The 19895-nt window shown below is 56.7% G+C and overlaps 1 protein-coding gene across 1 annotated transcript in view; it reads right to left on the reverse strand.

The window, feature by feature from the left end:
- Nucleotides 1–19895, reverse strand: part of LOC308633527 (maestro heat-like repeat family member 5) — a 48775-nt gene that overhangs the window by 17358 nt on the left and 11522 nt on the right. Inside the window, exons 4-16 of the mRNA XM_081266376.1 lie at nt 18676–18783; nt 18312–18428; nt 17668–17787; nt 16532–16684; nt 15908–16030; nt 15461–15540; nt 14396–14531; nt 13569–13664; nt 12345–12449; nt 11010–11145; nt 10559–10728; nt 7285–7434; nt 6477–6631 (exon numbers count right to left, since the gene is read on the reverse strand). Of these exons, the coding sequence (XP_081122502.1) occupies nt 6477–6631; nt 7285–7434; nt 10559–10728; nt 11010–11145; nt 12345–12449; nt 13569–13664; nt 14396–14531; nt 15461–15540; nt 15908–16030; nt 16532–16684; nt 17668–17787; nt 18312–18428; nt 18676–18783 (1649 nt within the window). The remainder of the gene's footprint in view (nt 1–6476; nt 6632–7284; nt 7435–10558; nt 10729–11009; nt 11146–12344; nt 12450–13568; nt 13665–14395; nt 14532–15460; nt 15541–15907; nt 16031–16531; nt 16685–17667; nt 17788–18311; nt 18429–18675; nt 18784–19895) is intronic.

Here is a 19895-nt window from a genome sequence, read left to right on the forward strand (position 1 = left end):
TTACAGGGGCTCACAGCCAAGAGTTTGCTTTGAGTCTCAGAGGAGACTTTGGAATTGGACTTTGAGGCAGTGCTAGAACTAGTACGGCTATATAGGGACTATATAGGGACTCTTGGAGATGGACTAAATGCATTTTGCTTTGTGAGGTGGACATGAGCTTTTGGGGGCTGGGGTGGAATGTAATGGTTTAGATATGAGGCATCTCCCCCCCAAAGTCTAATGTGAACGCAGGAATCCACAGGAGTGGATAATTGGATGTGAGAGCTCTGACCTCATCAATCCACCCTAGTTTAATGACCTAATTGGATGGTAACGTAGGCTGGTGGGTTGCGGGAGGAGGTGAGCTGTGGAGGAGGTGGTGGTGGGGTGCCCTTGAAGGTCTCACCTTTCCTTTGCCTTTTTTTTGTTTCCTGGTTGCCACAAACAAAGCAGCTGCTCTGCATCGCACCCTTCCATCATGACGTCCCCCTGTCTCACCCTGGGCCCTGAGCATGCACTTCACCTCTGAAACCAGAGCCCAAATAGACACCTCCTTCTCCTTCTTGGGTACTTTGGTCACAGTGACAAAAAGCTGAGTAACAAAGGTGACCTTACAACAGCTAGGACGCTGGACTGACCAGACCTGGGCTGTGGGCAAGCCTTCACTATGAACAGAAATGAAGGGCAGCTTAAGAGCATGTGCAGGAGACAGGAGTCTGGGAGGCAGACTATGAGCAAGTCACAGACAGAACCAAATGGAAACCTTAGAATTAAAGAACACCAGGTCTGAAACCAAGTGTTCAGTGGGAGAATTTAACCTCAGATCACCGTGGGTGAAGGAGAACCTGTGAGACACAAGGCTGTACCACCCTCGACCCGGAAGAAGGCAGAACAAGGGCACCTTCAGAGGAGCCAGTCAGATTCCGCTTCTCAACCGCAGCAATGGCGGGAACAGAAGGACGCGACCTTGCTGGGCCGAAAGAAACAGTGCAGTCCCCCAGGGCCACATTCTAAGACCCCCAGTGGATGCCTGAAACCAAAGCAGCTCTGAGTCCTATGTAGACTGTGCTTCTTGCTACACGATCTACATGTCTACATACCTATCATAAAGTGTGGTTTGTAACCTGGGCACGATGACTAATAAATAGACAATTTTATCAATACCCTGGGTATGTGAGTGTGGTCTCTTTCTATCTAAGCTATCTTTGTGTCACCCTTTTCTTGCAAGGCTGTGAGGTGCACAAGGTCTACGTGCTGAGCCCAGGAGAGGCGGTGGAGGTGGCAGCAGGACGCCACACGCTAGGCTACTGCATGAGGGCCGCCGAGCCCAGCAGTGTGATCCAGTAACAGTCCCGTGATACCCGGGTGGCTGCTGAGGGACTTGTGGCAGACAGTGTGTGCAGCTCTGGACACGGGGAGGGCTCACACTCTGGCCCGGGAGAGAGTGTGAGCTTCATCACACCTCACAGAACCATGCCCTATTTAAAACTTCGGATTGTTTATCTCTGGAACATCCCATTCACTATGTTTGGACTGTGTTTGACCATGGTAACTAAAGCCAGGGGTCAGGGGAGACCCCTGTCACTGCCCACTTGGGATTCTGAACCTAGCAACGACATCCTTTAGGACTGAGGGTGAAATAGGACATTCTCAGACAAAAACCGAGAGTACTTGCTCGTGACAGACTCAAACTAAAGGACGTGCCTCAGCCTGGGGACAGATGGCTTGGGTTCCAACAAGGAGCGAAGGGTAAAGAAGGTAGTGAGAGGTCAGCAGCTTGGGGCAGGGCTGGGGCTCGGCAGGGCACTTCCCCACATGTGCGAGGCCCTGGCTTGGAGTCTCAGCAACATATAAATAAATAAAAATAAATAAAGGTCCATCAACAACTAAAAAATTATTTAAGCTGGGCGCAGTGGCACATACCTGTCTTCCCAGCGGCACAGGAGGCTGAGGCAGAGGATGGAAAGTTCAAAGCCAGACTCAGCAAAAGTGAGATTTTAAGCAACTCAGTGAGACTCTGTCTCTAAATAAAATACAGAATAGGGCTGGGGATGTGGCTCAGGGGTCCAGTGCCCTGAGTTCAATCCTTGGTTCTCAATAAATAAATAAATAAATAAATAAATAAATAAGTCAGCAGCTCTGAGTCCTATCAACGTGTGAGATTTCAAATAACATGGCAGTAAAATAAACAGCAAAGGCATTAACACAGAGAGTGGCTCAATTCATTTGAGGATTTTTGAAGTTCAGTTTCTTGGTGTTGAAAGAGAAAACACGGTAAGCTTCACACCAAACGTTGACAGTTCTACTACATGGAAATGGATAAGCACTCCAACCACAGACCGAGACTGGCTACGAATGTTGTGTACAAGATAGGGGTTGATGCTGAAGAATGGGGGAGCATTAAAAGTCAGAGCACGAGGGAGAGCGTGCAGCACTGCTGACAGCTGCATCAGTGTGAGAGGAAGCTCATCACCAGACCGCGGGGCTCTACCACAGCAGGTTAATGTCAGGCAAGCCAGAAAGTCTCCAAAGAGTGGCCCACCTGACACCCTTTACATGAAAACAAAAAATGAATTCATATGAAATTAGAAAAACAACAGAATCCTTTGAGGAATGTTTATGCAATAAGACTCTGCAAAGGAAGGATGGCTCTTTTTTTTTCTTGATATTTATTTCTTAGCTGTAGTTGGACACAATACCTTTATTTATTTACCTGTGGTGCTGAGGATGGAACCCAGGGCCTCGCATGTGCTAGGCAAGCGCTCTACGGTTGAGCCACAACCCCAACCCCTAATATATTTTTAAGTTGTAGATGGACCCAAGATCTTTATTTTTACTTATTGTTATGTGGCTCCTGAGGATCAAACCCAGGGCCTCACTCATGCGAGGCAAACACTCTACCTCTGAGCCACAACCCAGCCCCAGAAGGACAGCTCTTCAAGCAGGTGAGCAGGGGCTGGAATCCACTGGTGGTTGTGTCCCTGTCTTTAAAAGTCGGATGTGACCCAGACCCTAGTTTTCGTGTGGCTGATGGGTTCATCTATCCACATAGGCCTTACTAGATAGTCAAAATAATCACTAATCTAAGTAAGCACCTTCCACGAAAGGGACAGTCGGGCCTGATGGGTGAGCTGCCCCTGGGGAAAGGGGCTTCCAACAGCCAGTCAAGAGAGGGCTTGTGTCCAGATTGCACAGGGATGCCTGGACATCTGCAGGGCAGGAGGGACCGCACGACAGAAGAGTGCACAGCACATGGGCAGGCACATCCCCAAAGAGAAACCAAGTGGCCGAAAGGAAACAGAAAGATGTCCAGCTCCATCATGTAATCCCGGGAGTGAAAACAAACACCGTGAGATGATGAACAGCACCCACCAGCCTGGCTATGTGGGTGCTAAGTATTAGTAAAGATGTGACTCAGCAGGACCCTATAAACAAAGAAGTACTGCGGGGGTATCACTTGGTACAAGCACCCGGAAGACACCTTGCACCATCTATTAATGTGTGAGGCACTTGAAGCCCGATGTCTAGGTGTGTCCTAGAGGAACACATTGTGGAAATCAAGTGCTCACGTGCACAGGGCTCGTATGTAAGTAGGTCCAGTGGTGCTGTTTATCCCTGGACGGGAAACAACCAACGTCTGTGGTAGTGAACATGACGATGTGGAAGGAAGGGTTCAGGATGCCTCAATGCGTCGCTCAGCACACTGTGGGGAAGAGGGGCTCCCTGGAGTGAGTGAACCACAAAACCCATTTTGATGTCCAAATTCACACCACCCATGTGGTCCCCAAAACCTCAAGCAGAGGCTTACACTTCAAGTGGTCTCAACTTAACAGTGCCCAGGTGATCGGCAGAAGCTGATACAGATTTAGTTGTAAGTCACCCTGTGTGAGAGACCACACTCTGATTTCATTGTTATGAACATGTGAAAAATGTGCTTAGAATTGAGAAATAAGGTAGAGATTCCAATTCAAATAAAGTGGAACTACGAACTTCTGGGTGAATGAACACACCCTTGTTGACTGCGTCTCTGCCTCCCAAAATCTCCTAGAAAAACAAGAAGGGAAAAGTAATACCACACAGAGACTCTGACCCCAGTGTAGTACAGAGAATGCCCAAACCTCAAAGTCACGGTACGTAAAAGAGAAGCACTCCGGTCCAGTGTGCAAACGCAGCTCTTCCCCAAACACACCCCAGGGCAAGCAACAAGATTGAGGCTGAGCTAGACTACCCAGCCCAACGGCCCTTCAAATGTACAACTTCCATCCTAGAAGGACATGAAGAGCTTGGAAACCAGGTGCCTTTTCTTGGGAAATCTGTCAGGGATGAACTTTGCTAAATCATAAGATGGCCAGAAAACATCAGGCATAGGGATGATGGTGAGTGTGGTTACACACACTGGAGGTGAATGCTGAGGTGGGCTGCGCAAATTGGGTGCAAATCTACATCCTTTGACAAAGTGCAACTGAAAAAAAGGGAAGTATGGAGAGGAATAAAGAGAAAAATGGAATAACGTCACTGATTGGTGTCTAGAAACTGGATGGGGTTAAAGCAGATCAAATAAGAGGAATAAGCCAGGTATTAAGAGGTCAACAATGAAATAGGGGGTTTAGGGCATTAAAATAGGTCAGGAGGATGGGGCTGTAGCTCAGTGGTGGCATGCATGAGGCCTTGGCTTCAGTCCCTAGCACATACATAGAAAAAGAAAAAAAAAAACCCAGCAGGTCAGAGCACAAAAATAACAACTGGAATGAAATCACAACACTTCCTGAACTAAAAAAAAAATACATCTTATAGAAAAATAAACATATCAAATATAGCAAAATACAACGACAAAATATTATGAAAGACTGATCATCCACACATCAATGAATATCACCTGTTAAAAAAGATTTTAAATTTGGGTCACGATACCAAAGCACTATATAATACGCTACCTAAAACAGGAATTCTGCAAAGGAACACCAGGCCAGAGGAGAAGAAATGAAGTCAGGGTAGTGATCCTGATAGCAGACAGAGTAGAATCTAAGTCCCCCAAGCACTCAACAGGACAGAGCAGAGCACCTTTAATGTTAAGGGTCATGGTTTTTTAAAAATTTTTATTTGTTTTAATTAGTTAAGGGTCATGATTCAGAAGTAAGATTAATAACAGAATATGCATGCACTGAGCAACACAGCAACATGTGTGAGGTCAGTAACTACAGGAGGTGGAAGGACACAGAGACACATGAATGTTCCTTTAGTCAGACTTCAACACATGTCAGTCCAGGGGTCAGGGGACAGAAAGGAAGTAGGATGTAGGGGACGAAGACACCATGATTGGCAAGGTAAGCCTTGCAGATGCATATCCAACTCAACCCCAGGCGACAGAAAATGCACTTTCTTCCTGAGGACCCACAGAACACTCACAACGCAGTTCTCAGGACCAGCCAACCCCATGAAGGAGAAGCATGATAGACCACCCCGATCACCAAACAATAAGGCGAGAAGTTACTGACACACCACCCAAAGGTGCTTGCACATGGGCACCAGCAATCTTCCCAGAAAGCACTGCTGGGTGCTGGGAGCTTGTGCCCTCTCCTCTGCTGGCTCCCGCAGCGGAGAGGGCGGCCAGGTGAGCCGCTGAGGGAAGGGCCTGGGTCTGTGCAGGGAGGGAGGGGATGCTGGGTGGTGGAACGGCATCAGGGAGCAGGGTGAGCCAGGAGGGGGCTGCGAGAGGTGGGCACAGCGGCAGCTATAGCTTCTGAAGGGTGGCAGCTTGTTGGGTACCCAAGGGAGAAGCCATAAAGGTGGGAGGTGTCGGGATCAGGGGAAGAAAGTCTTGAAATTGGTGACGACCGGGTCTGGGCCAGGACCATGGGAGTGGTAGCTGGGGGAGGATGGAAGGCCAGATTGCCAGCAGAGGGAGACCCAGGCAGAAGCCGGGAGGGAAGAGCAAAACCCCAATGTCACAGCAGGAATCTCGCAAGAAGGTGTCCCTGTCCGGGAGCTACACCCTGAAGCATGGCCCAGGGCGGTGTGGGGTGGATGGGTGGCAGTGGTATGAACTGAGGATACGGGATGCAGAGCTGGGACTCTGGCGGGAGGGGCCATGCAACAAGGACCTAGCACCTCCAATCCAGGGTCCAAAGGCTGAGGGAGAAAAGCCAGCCTCACTTGAGAGGCCCTGGTGGCTGCCGGGGGTCCTCGGAAGAGCAGGGAGAGAACGTCTAAAGACGATGTGCAGACAGAGGGGCCTTTGCTAATGGATGGCGAGGTTTGGGGGTTTTTCCAGGAACCCTCAGGGTCCTGGGACCCCCTCACCAGGTGAAGGGTGGGGGGCTGGGCTGACAGGTGGTGAGCAGCGCTTCCCCAGTGTCTCTCCCAGGGGGACAGTGCCCCCTCCCTGCGCCCAGCACCGTGGGCTCCCTGTGCACCCAGGAGGGCACCCAGGAGGGCACAGGCCATGCCCCTGCCTGGGGAGGATGGTGGTGGGTAGTGAGGGAGGGTGGGCCGGGCACCTGTCTAAGGGCATGGAGAAGTCCAGGAAGGCAGCCACCAGCTCGGGGGTGTGGTTCCTGGCCAGCAGGGTGATGGCGGACAGGGCATTGTCTTTGGCTTGGGGGATGCGGACAGAGCAGAGGCGCAGGTGGATGCCCCGGGCCATGTTAGCAACCTGTGTGAGGAGGGAGAGGTCAGAGGGGAGGCCCTGCCCTGGGGACTCTGACAGGGGAGGTACAGCCTCCCTGGAGCAACGGGTCTGATGTCTGATGGGAGACAGGCCCACTGCCTTGGGGGGCTTTGAGAGCTTAGCACTCCCCTCAAGGTCTGGCAAGCAACCCCCTCATCCTGCCCCAGACACACTGCTCTGATGCAGGCTGCTCCTGTGCCTGGAGCGTCCTGACCCTTCTGCTTCGTTACACAGCTGTGGAGGCCCAGCTCCCACATCACGGCCTGCAGGACCTGGCATCAGCTGTCCTCTGGCTGGGGGGACCCCTCCTTTCCCTCTGGGCCCACTCTGCACCTTTTGCATCTACTGGCCATCCTATCTCCGTCAGTCGGAGAGCTCCCGGAGGGTCGGGTCTGTCCCTTTGCCCCATTCCCACTGTAGGGACACAGCAGGCTCCACCACTGCCCGTCTGCTCCATGGCCTGCAGCCACCACCAGGCCCCTCACGCTTGCTTGGACCCTCCCTCAGGCATTCCCTCTTTTGGCTCTGAACAGGGTGGCTCTGGCTTCCCCTACTGGGCCCAAGCTCGGGGCTCCTGTCTTGGCCTGGCGGGTGCCCCTGGATAGTGCCCAGCCCTGGGTGGTGCCCCAACCCCTCACGGTCTCCAGCTTGGCCCCGTGCTGGTGGATGACAGCCAGCAGCAGCTCAGCGGCCGCCTGCACGCGGAAGGGACTGGAGGAGCCCAGGCCACTGATGGCCGTCCAGATGAGGTCCGTCACCTCTGCCATCAAAAGGTGCCTCATGATCTCCTGTGGGAATGGAGAGGCCATCACTGGGTCCTGTGTCTGGGCACCCACTCCCCCACCTCTGCGTCCTCCCTGTCCTTTGCCCAGGCTCCCTGGGTCTCTGAACACCCACTCCTCCACGTGCCCCCCACCAGGCATTTGCGGTTAAGTGCTGTCACATCTCCCTGCACAAACTACAACCCAGAGCACAGCAAAGGACAGCAGGTCTCCTCCTCTCCTCTGCCTGTCCTTGCCTCCTAGGGCATCCCCATCTGCTGGCCTCAGCCCAGAGGGGAGGTCCCCATGGCCAGGCTCCAGTCTCAAGAGACACTGAACTTCAGAGTGTGGAGGGTCTTTGAGATCACCTGGACCAAGTCCCAGGCCTAGAGAGGTGTAGGGCCCACCCTCAGCCACAGGACAGGGTGGCGATGGTAGGGTCAGCCCGGGTAGGGCTAGGCCAAGCCCATGTAGGGCCTCCCTAAGACCCCAGCTCTGCTGGCCACGAGTATTCTCCCAGAGACCCTCGAGGTCTAGGGAGGTGTTGGGTGCAGAGCAGGCTGAACTGTGTTGTCTGCAGGGCAGGCTGAACAGATGTTGGCTGCAAGATAGCCCACATACTCAAACCCCCCTAGAGATAGATCTGGTCCTTTATCACCTGTCTGTGTCAAGTCCCGCTCAAGGCTGAGCACTCAACCCCCCTTGGGCCAACAAGGCAGCTTGCAGACCCAGAGGCCCCATTAGATTTGGGCTATAAAAACTCCCTCCTGCTGGGCCCCTCTCTCTCTTGCTCTTTCTCTCTTGCTCTCTCTCTCTTGCTCTTTATCTTTCTTGTGCGCGCTCTCTGTCTCTCTCTTGCTCTTGCTCTCTCCCTATTCATCTCTTCTCTTCTTTCTCTCACTCTCTCTCTCTCTCTCTCTCTCTCTCTTTCCTTCCTTCTTTTCTCTTTGTTGCACTGCTGCAATAAAGATCTTTTGGTCACTCCGAGTGTTGTGGTCACTTTCCTTTCAGGAGGGGCTTACCTCTGCAAGCTGACCATGACAGCTGCCCAGAGGGATGAAGGGCACTAGGGGATGCAAGGTGGTGAGTATGACCCCTGCACCATAGCCTCCTGATGGTGGAGTTGGGCCAGGGCACTGCACAGGCAGAACCTTCTAGAATGATTTAGAACATTGCTGCTCAACGCAGTAGCCACCAGTCACCCATGGACTATTTGAATCTATCTAATAAAATTAAAGTTCAGTTCCTTAGCACCAGACACATTTCAAGTGCTCACTAGCTTTACAGACCAGTCACAGCCTGGGACAGCACTGATGTTGAACATGCCCAATCTCCCAAAAGGTTCAGGTTGGAATGGTGATTTGACTCTGAGAATCCTAGAATATTCACCTCAGGGTTGACAAAGACTTTAGGTATCCTGCTTTTACTCAAGGAGGTACAGTGAGGGTAGAGGTAGTAGTGGTAGTGGTGAGGATGGTGTGGGGTCATAGTAATGGTGGTGGTGGTGATGGTGATGGTGGTGATGATGATGGTGATGGTGGTGATGGTGATGAATGTGATGGTGGCAGTGATGGTGATGATGGTGATGGTGATGGTGGTGGTGATGATGGTGATGGTGATGGTGGTGATGATTATGTTGGTGATAGTGGTGGTGATGGTGATGATGTTGTTGTTGTTGGTGGTGATGGTGATGATTGTGTGATGGTGATGATGGTGACGATGGTGATAATGGTGATGGTGTTGATGGTGATGATGGTGATGGTGATGTTATTGTTGTTGTTGGTGATGGTGGTGATGGTGATGATGGTGATAATGGTGATGGTGATGGTGATGGTGATGATGGTGATGGTGGTGATGATTATGTTGGTGATAGTGGTGGTGATGGTGATGGTGATGATGTTGTTGTTGGTGGTGGTGATGGTGATGATTGTGATGATGGTGATAATGGTGATGGTGATGATGGTGATGATGGTGATAATGGTGATGGTGATGATGGTGATGATGGTGATAATGGTGATGGTGGTGATGGTGATGATGGTGACGATGGTGATAATGGTGATGGTGTTGATGGTGATGATGGTGATGGTGATATTATTGTTGTTGTTGGTGATGGTGGTGATGGTGATGATGGTGATAATGGTGATGGTGATGGTGATGGTGATGATGGTGATGGTGGTGATGATTATGTTGGTGATAGTGGTGGTGATGGTGATGGTGATTATGTTGTTGTTGGTGGTGGTGATGGTGATGATGGTGATGATGGTGACGATAGTGATAATGGTGATGGTGATGGTGATGATAGCTATGATAGTGATGGTGATGACAGTGGTGGTAGTGATGGCGGTGATGGAGGTGATGATAGATGGTGGTGATGGTGGTGATGGTGGTGATGGTGATGGTGATGGAGGGCAACCAGTGGGACTCTACCCTCCTTGCCCTGCCTTTGTCCCAGCTCAGGTTCTCTGGTATAAAACTGTAGCCAAGCCAGGTTTTTCCCACTCAGGGCATGGACAATTAACATATTAGCCCCAGGTCTTTAGATTTTTGTACTAAAATGATGGGCCTCAGCGCTCAGCTCACTACAGCTGCTGAGAGCACCAGTTCTGACTAAGCCCTGCTGTGGTGCCGAGAGCCCTGTGCACCCCTTCTTCATCTGGTTCTAGCTGGACAGACTCCCTGGTGGTGTTTTCTAGAGGCCAGCCCTACCGCAAGCCTCAATGAGATGCCACCTTTGACCTAAAGGGCTCAGGTCTAACAGGGCTGATGAGGGAGGCAGTTCCAGAGGTCTTTGTTAGCAGGGTTCAACCCCAACATGGACAAGCCACCAGCTCAGCCTTCCTGGATGGACCTGTGAGGCTCCGTGAACCTGGCCCTGCCCAGGCAATGCCGGCACCCTGCTCACTCTGGACTGTGTGAGGACAGGATTGTTCAAGTAGTGAAGTGAGGGGACATTGGAACAGACCAGGGAAGACATCTGGAGTCTGAGAAGGGACGGCAATGCCCGAAGCTTTCTATGGTAGGGGCCGTGCTGCGGGCTCCACTCCAGCACCACAGGAGACAGGGTGGTCCCCTCCCCGCTCCCATCGTATGCTGTGGCCTGCTCTGCCATGCCCCTGCGCTGCGCAACCTGCCCAGACTCTAGGGCTCTGACCTTGAGGGCTTGGGAGCTTTCCAGGTGGAAGATGCTGTCCGTGGGGGATGCCAGCTCCTGGGGGTCCGGGGAAGTGGCTTTCTGTTCACTGCTCCAGAGGGGGACTCCCTCTGCACCAGGCTGGGAGACCTCCTTGGAGGTCAGCGATTCCACCTGAAAAGTTTCTCCTGCTGGCCGGACGGAGACAGAGCAAGGTGAGGCAGCGCAAAGGTGGCCCAGGCCTAGGTTGTGACGGGGGCAGTTAGGATGGGGTCCTTATCTGCAAATGGGTCAGGCCTGTGGCCTGGGCTTGGAAGTTGGGGCAAGACCATTCTAGGGTTATGGCTGATATCAGGGTTGGGTTTGGGGGTATATTTAGGGAGAGATTAAGTTTGGGGCACTGGTGTGAGTCCACCTGAGCCCGTGGTTGGGGTGGGGCCAGGTGTGCCAATGGTGGCCCGCATAGGCTCACCTTTTTGGCGCATCAGGAGCTGGTAGAGATGGCCCATCCCTTCCAGGCTGGAGTGCTGGATGGCCCTATCCGGGTCCTGGCACAGAATCCCCAGCATGCCCACTAGCTGCCCGATGCGTTTGAGGCCCTCCTTTGGCTGTGTTGAGAGTGCAGGGGACCACTGAAGGCAGAACCTACCCACAGAGTCCCCAGGCGGCCACACATGCACCCAGCCCAGCCGAAGGGTCGGAAGGGTCCCCTCAGAGTGTGTGGCCAGGCCAGGCTAGGGAGTGGGCAAAATAAAGGGGCTGCCAGAGTCTTAGCAATCAAGAGAGATGATATTAATGTCAATACGATAGTAAAAAAGTCAAAATGAACACAAACAAAAACGTGTGACAACCTTAAGTAAAGACAGGATCTAACCCTGCCTGACCCAAATCCTGGTTCCAATAAAACTTCATTGATGAAAACAGGTGGCCAGCCTATGGGCCACGGTCACATCAATCACGGGGCCTTCTAATCACATGAAAGCAGGGTTGATCTTGATTGTGGAGTTCCTGGCACTCCTGTAGGGCCTGAGGCCATCACCCCTCACCTGCCTTACCCTGGTCCCAGTCCTGTGGTGTGGACGTGGGTTTTGAGCAAACTGAAGCCACTTCAAATCCCTCTAGGACTGCAATGACCTTTCCTTGGTGGCACGACCCTGCCCTCTGCAGTCCTGCGCCTCCCTGCCCTGGGGCGGGCCCCAGCCTCCTGTGGTTAATGGTGACTGGCTGGTACAGGCAGAAGCTCCACCAGCTGCAGTGAGCCAGGTTCCCGCAGCCCAGGACCTCAGGGGCCATGTCGCAGGGGAGGCCCACTGGATGCAGGCAGTGGGAAGGGGTGTTCCACGCTGCACCCCTGGGCCTCCACCAGGTGGAGGCTTGGGTTCAGAGCCTGTTCACCACCTGAAGCTCACCTGGAGGAGCCATTTCCACTCATTTTACAGGTGAGATGCAGAGGGCAGGGGAAGAGAAACACTGCCCCAGGCCACAAAGTGCATGGCTAGAGCGGCCTCCTGGGTCAGGGGCAGTGTCCTCCTGGTTCAGAGCCCAGCAGAGAGACCTTGACCAGGGTCCTTTTCCCCCAGCCTGTTTCTTCAAGTTCTGAAGAGGGTGAGGACACTCTGTAAAGGGGACATTACCTGGGCTGCCATGGAGCCCTGTGGGGGTTGCAGGGGGCTGAAGTATACGCTCGGGTCTGGAGGTATGGACATGAGCCCTCGAGCTCCACCAGAGCTCCCCTGCAGGCTGCAGGGTCCCTGGGCTCCGGGGCTAGAAGCTCCGCTGCAGAGGGCATTTGGGGCCCGGTACTCACATCTAGGCAGCGTTTGTGGTTCAGGAATTTGAGGAGAGTCACACAACTGTGCACGGCCCGCTGCCGCTCATGCGCCTTCTCCGAGGCCAGCCAGACGTACAGGTGCTGCAAGATGGGCGGGGTCGGGGGCCATCTGCAGCGCCGGCGAAGTAAGGCCCCGCCCACCACTGGCTCAGGCCCCGCCCCCAGCCCCGCCCTCGGCTAGGCTCCTGGGCTTTGCTGGTTGGTTCTGTCTTTCCCAGGCCACCAGCAGCACACCGCCCAGTCCTTCTGTTCCCAGGAGTCCTGCCACGGGCGTGGCCATTTTCTCCCATGGGAAGCCCTCTGGGGCTCCGGTTTCTTAACCTGCCATGTGCCCTAAGCCCTTTCTAGACCTGGAGTCACAGGGCGCTAGGCATCTTGGCCAGGCTGCGGCTGGGCTGGGCTGGGCTGGGCTAGCCACCTCAGCCTGTCTGTGGGGCGCAGTGTGCTCCCTGAGTTGGGATTCCGAGGAGGGTGAGGACACTCTGTGTTTGGAGACTGGGCCACCCGGCGATGGCCTGGGGAGCCTTTATGACTTCCAGTGCTGGCAGCCACGGCCCCTCTGGGACACCCAGGGGCTGTCAGGCTACTTGCCAGGCAGGTGGCACTTGCTCCTGCCCACCTCCCACTCCTGACTTCTACCTGTGTCCCAGGCCCCCAGGCCCTGCTTCACCTCAGCCTAGCTCCTTGCCCAAGCCAGAGGGGTCCACCCTGCTGCCCTGACCCCCGCCCTACCCACTGCACCCACCTTGCTGCCCGCTGGTCATGAGAACTCCTCCACACCCACACCCCTCCTTTGACCCTGTGCCCTCTGCTTTGGGGCCCTTTCCTGGCCAGGGACCTCCTTGATGAGGGCCCACTGGCCCTGACCTCTGACTATCTGGCCAACCCCTATGCCTGGGTGGTCACTGCCCCGTGATGGTCTCCCTCCTGACCAGGCAGGACTCCTGGAGGGCAAGCAAAGGTGAGAGCCATAGGCTGAGGCCTGGGGTCACTGCTGCAGGGGAAGGGCCCTAGGGGTGCACTTCCTCACCAGACCTCACCCCAGGCTACACCTGCTGCCCCTCCCTCCCCTCCACTGTGATGCTGAGTGTGGGAAGACCCCCCATCCAGGCCGTGCTTCCTCTGATCCACCCTCCTGGGGCCTCCAAGCCCAGGTCTGAGGACATTCCCCCCACTCCCCCGCTGCCCAGCCAGCCTCACCGACAGTAGAAAGTGCAGCTCTTCGGCCGTGGGGCTCTGGGTGATGAAGCTCTGCAGCATGCAGTCCAGTGCCTCTGTGGTCTGGCTGTACAGGGTCTGCCCGTGTGGGGGAGGGGTGGAGGTCCCAGGTCTGCCCGCCCCTGGGGGTCCTATTGCCTGCACAGCCCCAGGCCTGGTAGCGGCTATGAGCAATGCCCGGAGTCCCTCTGCAGGGAGAGCTTCTATTATTTAACAGAACCTAGGAAGGGGCGGTGAGTGGGCCAGGTGCTGAGCACGGTCCCGGAGCTCCTCCTTCAGCCTGGCTGGGCGAGGCCTGAGAGGGCATGGCCAGGCTAAGTGGCTATGTGGTGAGACTGAGCCTGTCCCTGGGGAAGGTGGCTCCAGGAGTTGCAGGCCTTAGTGGCTGAGTTGGGATTCTTGGGCTCCTGCAAGGCTGGGAAACTCACCCTTTAGAGAGAGGCAACTCTCCCCCCCTTGGGCTGCTGGGGAGCTCGGAGAGTAAAGAAGCCTAACTCCGCCGTGGAGCCAGCCACAGGGCCCTTCAGTGTGCTCAGTGCTGGGGTAGCCAGCCTCCCCCATGCTTGTGCTGAGGATCAGCAGGGAAGCTGCTCATATCCCTGCTCACAGGCTACTGCACAGCCACACGCACCCAGTATCTCATTTCAGTCACTTGGGTTGAAGACCATCCGTTCTACCATTATCACCCCACTTCACAGGTGGGAAAGTGGTGCAGTTAGGAGACTGCCAGGGTCCCCGGCCCTGCCTGGTGGTGGTCAGGACCCTCCCGCCCAGCCCCCTTGCTGGGCATGCCCTTATGGGAGCCTCACCTGGATGTTGGGTGGCTCCAGAAAGAGGCAGGTGTGCTTCTCCAGGGCGTCCAGAAGCGGCAGAGCGAACACACTGCAGAGGCAGGTGGAGAGGAGCCGTGATTTCCTGTTCGTGTCCATGGGTGGCCTCAGCTTGCTGTTGGAAGACAGAGGGCAAGAGCCTGACACTGCAGACCTTTTAGCTTTCTGCCTCGTGCAGACTCATGTGCACCCTGCCGCTCTGGTGCCCTTGCTGGCCCTCTGACAACTCAGGTGTGTGCCACCCGCAGGGCCTTTGCACTGGTGTCCTGGCAGCCAAGGGTGTGCAGGGCTCACTCTCACCCTGCAGGGGCTTTGCTCAGGCCCCTCCCAGGGCATCCTAACACAGCCTTAGCCCGCGAGGATGGTGACGCCTCCCCATCTCACTTCCCTGCTGCAGGCCCCCACACTTCATCAGAGACACCTGTGGTCTGAGTACTGACAGTCCCTCCCCAATTATATGCTCTTGGAGAACAGGGACGCTCCCTGCTCACTCCCCTCTGCGTCCCCAGAGCCCAGGATGTGCCTGAAGAGCGCAGGAGGGTCTCATGCTTCTAGTAGGCCTGGGCACAGGGGCGTGGGGAGTCGGGTGCCTCATGGGGGAGGGGCTTAACCAGTCTCAGTGGACATCCGCCAGCTCCTCCTGCCCTCTCCCTGGGCCGTCCGGGTCGCCTGCCGCCTGCCTGTACTCTGCAGCCCCAGAGTAGGCAGCTCTGGATTCCCTGGGTCCCACTCCTAGGCATCCCCACCCAGCTAGGACAGGGACACCAGGTGTACCCTCACCGGTCTGTGGGTGGGGCCCTCAGTGGGGCTCTGTCCTGTGGCCTGGACCCCAAGCCCCTGGAGTCTGCCTTGACCCTCTCCTGGGGTTGACGGAGGTGTAGGCTGTGACTGTGAGCATCTGGGGGGTCAGTTCCCCCAGGGAGAGGCTGTGTCCAGATGCTGCAGCCTGCATGGGCTGCCCCTGCATGCATGGCTTAGGCCCAGGCCTGCCAACATCAAGCCAGGCGGGGGCTGCTGGGGGGAGGGCTGTGGCTGGGAGCCTACCAGAGGCTGCTGATGATGTGGAGGGCCTGCGGCCTGCTCTCCGTGCACAGCACGTCCTGGGGCTCCTTCTCCATCAAGACCTGCAAGTCCCCAGGCAAGGGCCTGCACTCAGGCTCTGCCTGCGCTCAGGCTCTGCCCGCCCGCCCGCCTTTGATACCAGGTTCCTGCTCAGCCTCCATGCCTTGGTGCCTGTGTCCCATGACCCTGGCCCTCACCCACCCGGAGGGTCCTCTGTGCCTGGGCCCTGTTGGGAGATCCCTAGCATAGCCTGGGGCCTGGCAGGTCAGATCTGGGTCAGGCCAGGTACAGCTGCCTGACCTTAGGCCAGTCTCCAGAGGCACTCCAGAGGGGCGTGGAAGGGCTCTGGAGACCCACCCTGCTCCTCCAGCAGCGGCCACCAAGAAGGCCTGGTCTAGGGAGCAGCCTCCACAGGGGCCTGGTACGCACCATCAGACACTCGAGCAGCTCCGAGATCTGCGAGAACTCATAGCTGTGGGCACCCTCATTCCGGCTGATGGCCCCCATCAGCATCAGGTTGGCAGTGAGGAAGCTCTGCTTCAGGGTCTCGTCCTACATGGGGCCAGGCCCAGGACAAGGGGGACCGGTCAGGAAGAGGGCCCCGGAGTGCATGGGAGCCAGCAAGGGGTGAGGCTGATGTCTTTGGGGCAGTGGGGTCCCAGCAGAGAGCACCAGCTGGGAGCCACCTGGGAGTCTCTAGGAGGGGCAAACGAGGCGACAACACTTAAACTAGGCCGCAGCCTGTGGGAGGTTCTGGGGCATGGCGGGCACCCAGTAGGTGCTGGGCAGTGCCGCCTGGTTGCAGGCTGCTGGTGCAGAGGAAGAGAGTCAGCCTCTCCGTAGCCCCGCCCACCAAAGCAACCCAGAGAGTGGGGTGGGGTCTTTCCCAGAGCACAGAGGACAGTGGAGAGGGAGCTGGGGGCAGCCGGGGGCAGGGCCTGGTGGGAGAGGGAGGTGGCTGCCCGCCCTGTGGATGCCAGGATCCCTGGGCTCGTGACTGTGCTGGGGGTGCAGCAGGGCCCGGGAAGTTCCAGTGAGCAGCCCTGCCCCTACCCAGGAGCTGTAGCGGAAGTAGAATATCATCCTGGATAAGATGTTGTCCACCCACGGGAGAATGTGGGCCTTGGCGCTGGCCGCCACCTGGCCATAGGCGAGGAGGATGGTGCTGCTGGCCCACTTCCAGCGCAGGTCCTCCGAGGTCGGGCTCTGGCATGTGGGGGCAGGGATGGTGCTCAGGCACCAGGGCAGGTGCTGAGAGGAAGGACCCTGCCCCATAGGCTGCTGGGGGGGCAGGTGTCCCAAGGTGGCGGGCTTGTGCATATCTTAGGAAACCAGGGAGCATGGAATTGCCCCTCGAGGGGCTGAGTGGCCCTGCGGGCCCCCAGGGCTGTGTGCAGGCTTGTTCAGTGCTGTGGGAAATGGCCAGTGTCCAGGCCTCCACCTGCCCCCTCTGTGGTGGCCCCTTCCCCAGGAGCCCAGGGCCTGGCCCCTCTTTCTGCTGGACAGGGCAGTGCCCAGCACCTGTACCCCCTTGGGCTGTGGGGGCCTGGGAGGGTGTGCCTAGCCAGAGAGCTGGGAAGGCACAGGGCTGCTCCCTCTGGGTGAGACCCCCCCCCCCCGGCTGTCACCTGAGGACCCTTGTGGAGGTGTTGCCCTTAGTGACGAGGCACCTCTGAGGGCTGGAGACACAGGCTCCAGGCCCTGCTCTGCCACTTGCCAGCTGTGGGACCCCAGGGCATCCTGGCCCTCACTGGGCATCTGGACATCCGAGCAGACCCGAAAGGTAGGCAGAGAACCCCTTCCCTCCTTGTGGCCAGGGCTGCCCTGGTCACATGGTGTGCTGCGTCCACCTTCATGGCTGTCCCTGACCTGTCTCCCCTAAGATGGTCACCAGCCTGAGGGCCGACCTCAAGCTGGCAGCGCTGTCCCGGCACGGCTGGGCATGGCACTGCTCCAGCTGTGCTGTGGGTGCCTCAGCTCACCTCAGCCCAGGCCAGGTCGGGGCCAGTATCTAGGAGGAAGCTGAGGCACAGGGGGCCATGCTGCAGGTGGGACTGGAGTCAGGCTGTGTGACCCAGAGCCCGTGCGCCTGGCCCTGCCGTGCCCCGGGAGCCCCTGCTTGGAGGCTCTGGTCTTCACGGAGGGTAACGTGCCCAGGACCAGCCCTGTGCCGAGGCCCGAGCAGGTACCTTCAGGGAGAAGCTGTGCAGGCTCCACTTGATGGGCCCACTCCGCCCGAACTGGTCCAGGATGGCCCAGACGTCATTCAGGTGGCGGCTGGCAGCCAGCCCCACTGTGAGCGCAATGCCCTGTGTGGGGGACCCAATGTTGTAGGCTGGACCTGGCCCCACACCCAGCCCACTCACTGGAACGGGATGGGGGGACTCAGCCGAGATCCTAGGGCATCTAGTTCCCAGCCGCACGCTCTTCAGGACATGTGACTCGGCCTGACCCTGGGGACATCTCTTATGGGGTCTGGCAGGTGGACGAAGGGAGGCAGGAGGCAGAGGGAGGCCCTGGAGACTGGTCATCTCTCCCACCAGCTCTAAGTAGGCCTGATCAGGGGTGGGAATGAAAAGACAGATGTGTGGGGTGGAGCAGGAGGACCCCAGCTGTGGGCAAGGTCAGGGGTGACCAGGTCTGGGCCTGTGACCAGGGTTCAGCCTGTCATCGGGGTCCAGGGCTCAGTGCATGGCCAGGGCCCAACTGTGAACAGGATCAGAGTCCAGTGTGAAACCAAGGCCAGGGTTTCAGCAGGGAGGTGGCTCAGCCAGGATGGGGGCTAACACCAGTGTGTGGCCAGTTGTGGGGACAGAGTGGACTGGGTCCTCACCTCCCTCTGCTTGGGCCACTGGTGGGAGGTTTCCAGGAGAGACTGCAGGTGTGCCCTGACCGTGGTGCTCTCCTCCTCTGCCTGGAGGACCATCCCGTAGAAGGTGAACAGGAAGGTCTGAGGAGAGGGAGCATCCTGTCCGCGGCTGGACCCTCCTGGCTGACTGCCTCCTCCTTGGCAGCCTCCCCGACCTGCCCCTGGGCCCTCAGAGCCCTTACCCACAGCCTGGGGTGGCTGCCCCTCTGGCCTGCAGCAGGATGAGCTTCTAGTCCTGCTGCCCAGACCCACCCGTTTCCAGGACCTGTGTGTCCCGTGGACAGTGCGTGTGGTGGATGGGGTGGGGGCTACCGGGAGCAGGGCCCACCTTCTCTGGTAACTCTTCCTGCTGGGTGCGGCTGGGTTTGGTGAGGGCCGATAGCAGCTCCCTGGACCACATGTCTGTGTTCAGGAACGGGACGGACTTGGCAGCCACCTGTGAGCAGACGGGGTGGACAGGCTAGATTGTCCTTCCCTCCACTCCCAGAGCTGGGGCCTCTACCAGCCCGCCTAGCCCCAGGCTGTCCTGAGTTCTGAACCATTGCCCTTGGTGCCTCCCTCCTCTGGGTCTCCAGATCACTCTTTTGTTTGATAGCACTCAGGGGTGAGGGACATTCCTCAGGACGCCCCTGGATGTGTTCAAGTTGAGGCAGGAAAATCAGAAGCCCGGGGGATGGGGGGCTGCAGGGTGTGGTCCCAACCCCGGCTCTGGCCAGTCTCACCATGACAGATGCTCATGTGGGCTGAGGACGCCCCTCTGCAGGGGCAGGACACACTGTGTCCCAGGGCCTGGCAGTGCCTGGCACATGGAACATACTCTCACGTGCACTCTGGTCAGCAAGAGATCAAGTGGGTGAGTGGACGCAGGACTCAGGGAGCCCAGGTCACACGGCTTCATACGGTGGAGGCAGAAGATCTGTCCACTTGTGACATTCCCACGTTCTGGGACTCAGCAAGTCCAGGGTCCCCCCCCCCCCCAGATTCTCCTGGTCAGGGAGGCACCCGTCCCTTGCATAATTCCAAACCCCAGATCTTAAAAGACTGAGGAGTGTGATGGCCAACACTGAAGGAGGCGTGTTAAGGAACACCGTTACAACGGAGCAGAAAGACTGTTTTCTTTTGCTGTCATCTGTTGCTAAGGGCAGATGTCAGTAGTAAGAAACGGCACTTTATCAACCCACAAGCAAAAGGCAAGCCATCCGCTTGAGAATGAGGAGAAGACGCACGATGAGCGTTCCACAAACCCAGCTTTGCTCAGATTTAGGGAATGGCTGTTAAGATGGCATCGTGGTGGCCAAGGTTGACGGAAAGTGAAACCCGAGCAAGTCACATGCTGCGTGATGTCAGTGAGGGACCACACGGGACCCTGTCCCCTGGGTTGTCATGGGCTGGAAGGTCCCTGTTGCTGAGTGACGCTGTGGCCATCCTCACATCTTTGCTCACGTGTTTGTGGCGATGACAGTGGAACTGGCCCTGATGCTGGGAGCGGTGGTCAGCGGCGGCGGGCCTGGTTTACGTGTCTGCTACATTCCCTTCTTTATTGTGGGG

Source organism: Spermophilus citellus (genome assembly GCF_964194105.1).
Source record: "Spermophilus citellus genome assembly, chromosome: 14".
Classification (NCBI taxonomy): domain Eukaryota; kingdom Metazoa; phylum Chordata; class Mammalia; order Rodentia; family Sciuridae; genus Spermophilus; species Spermophilus citellus.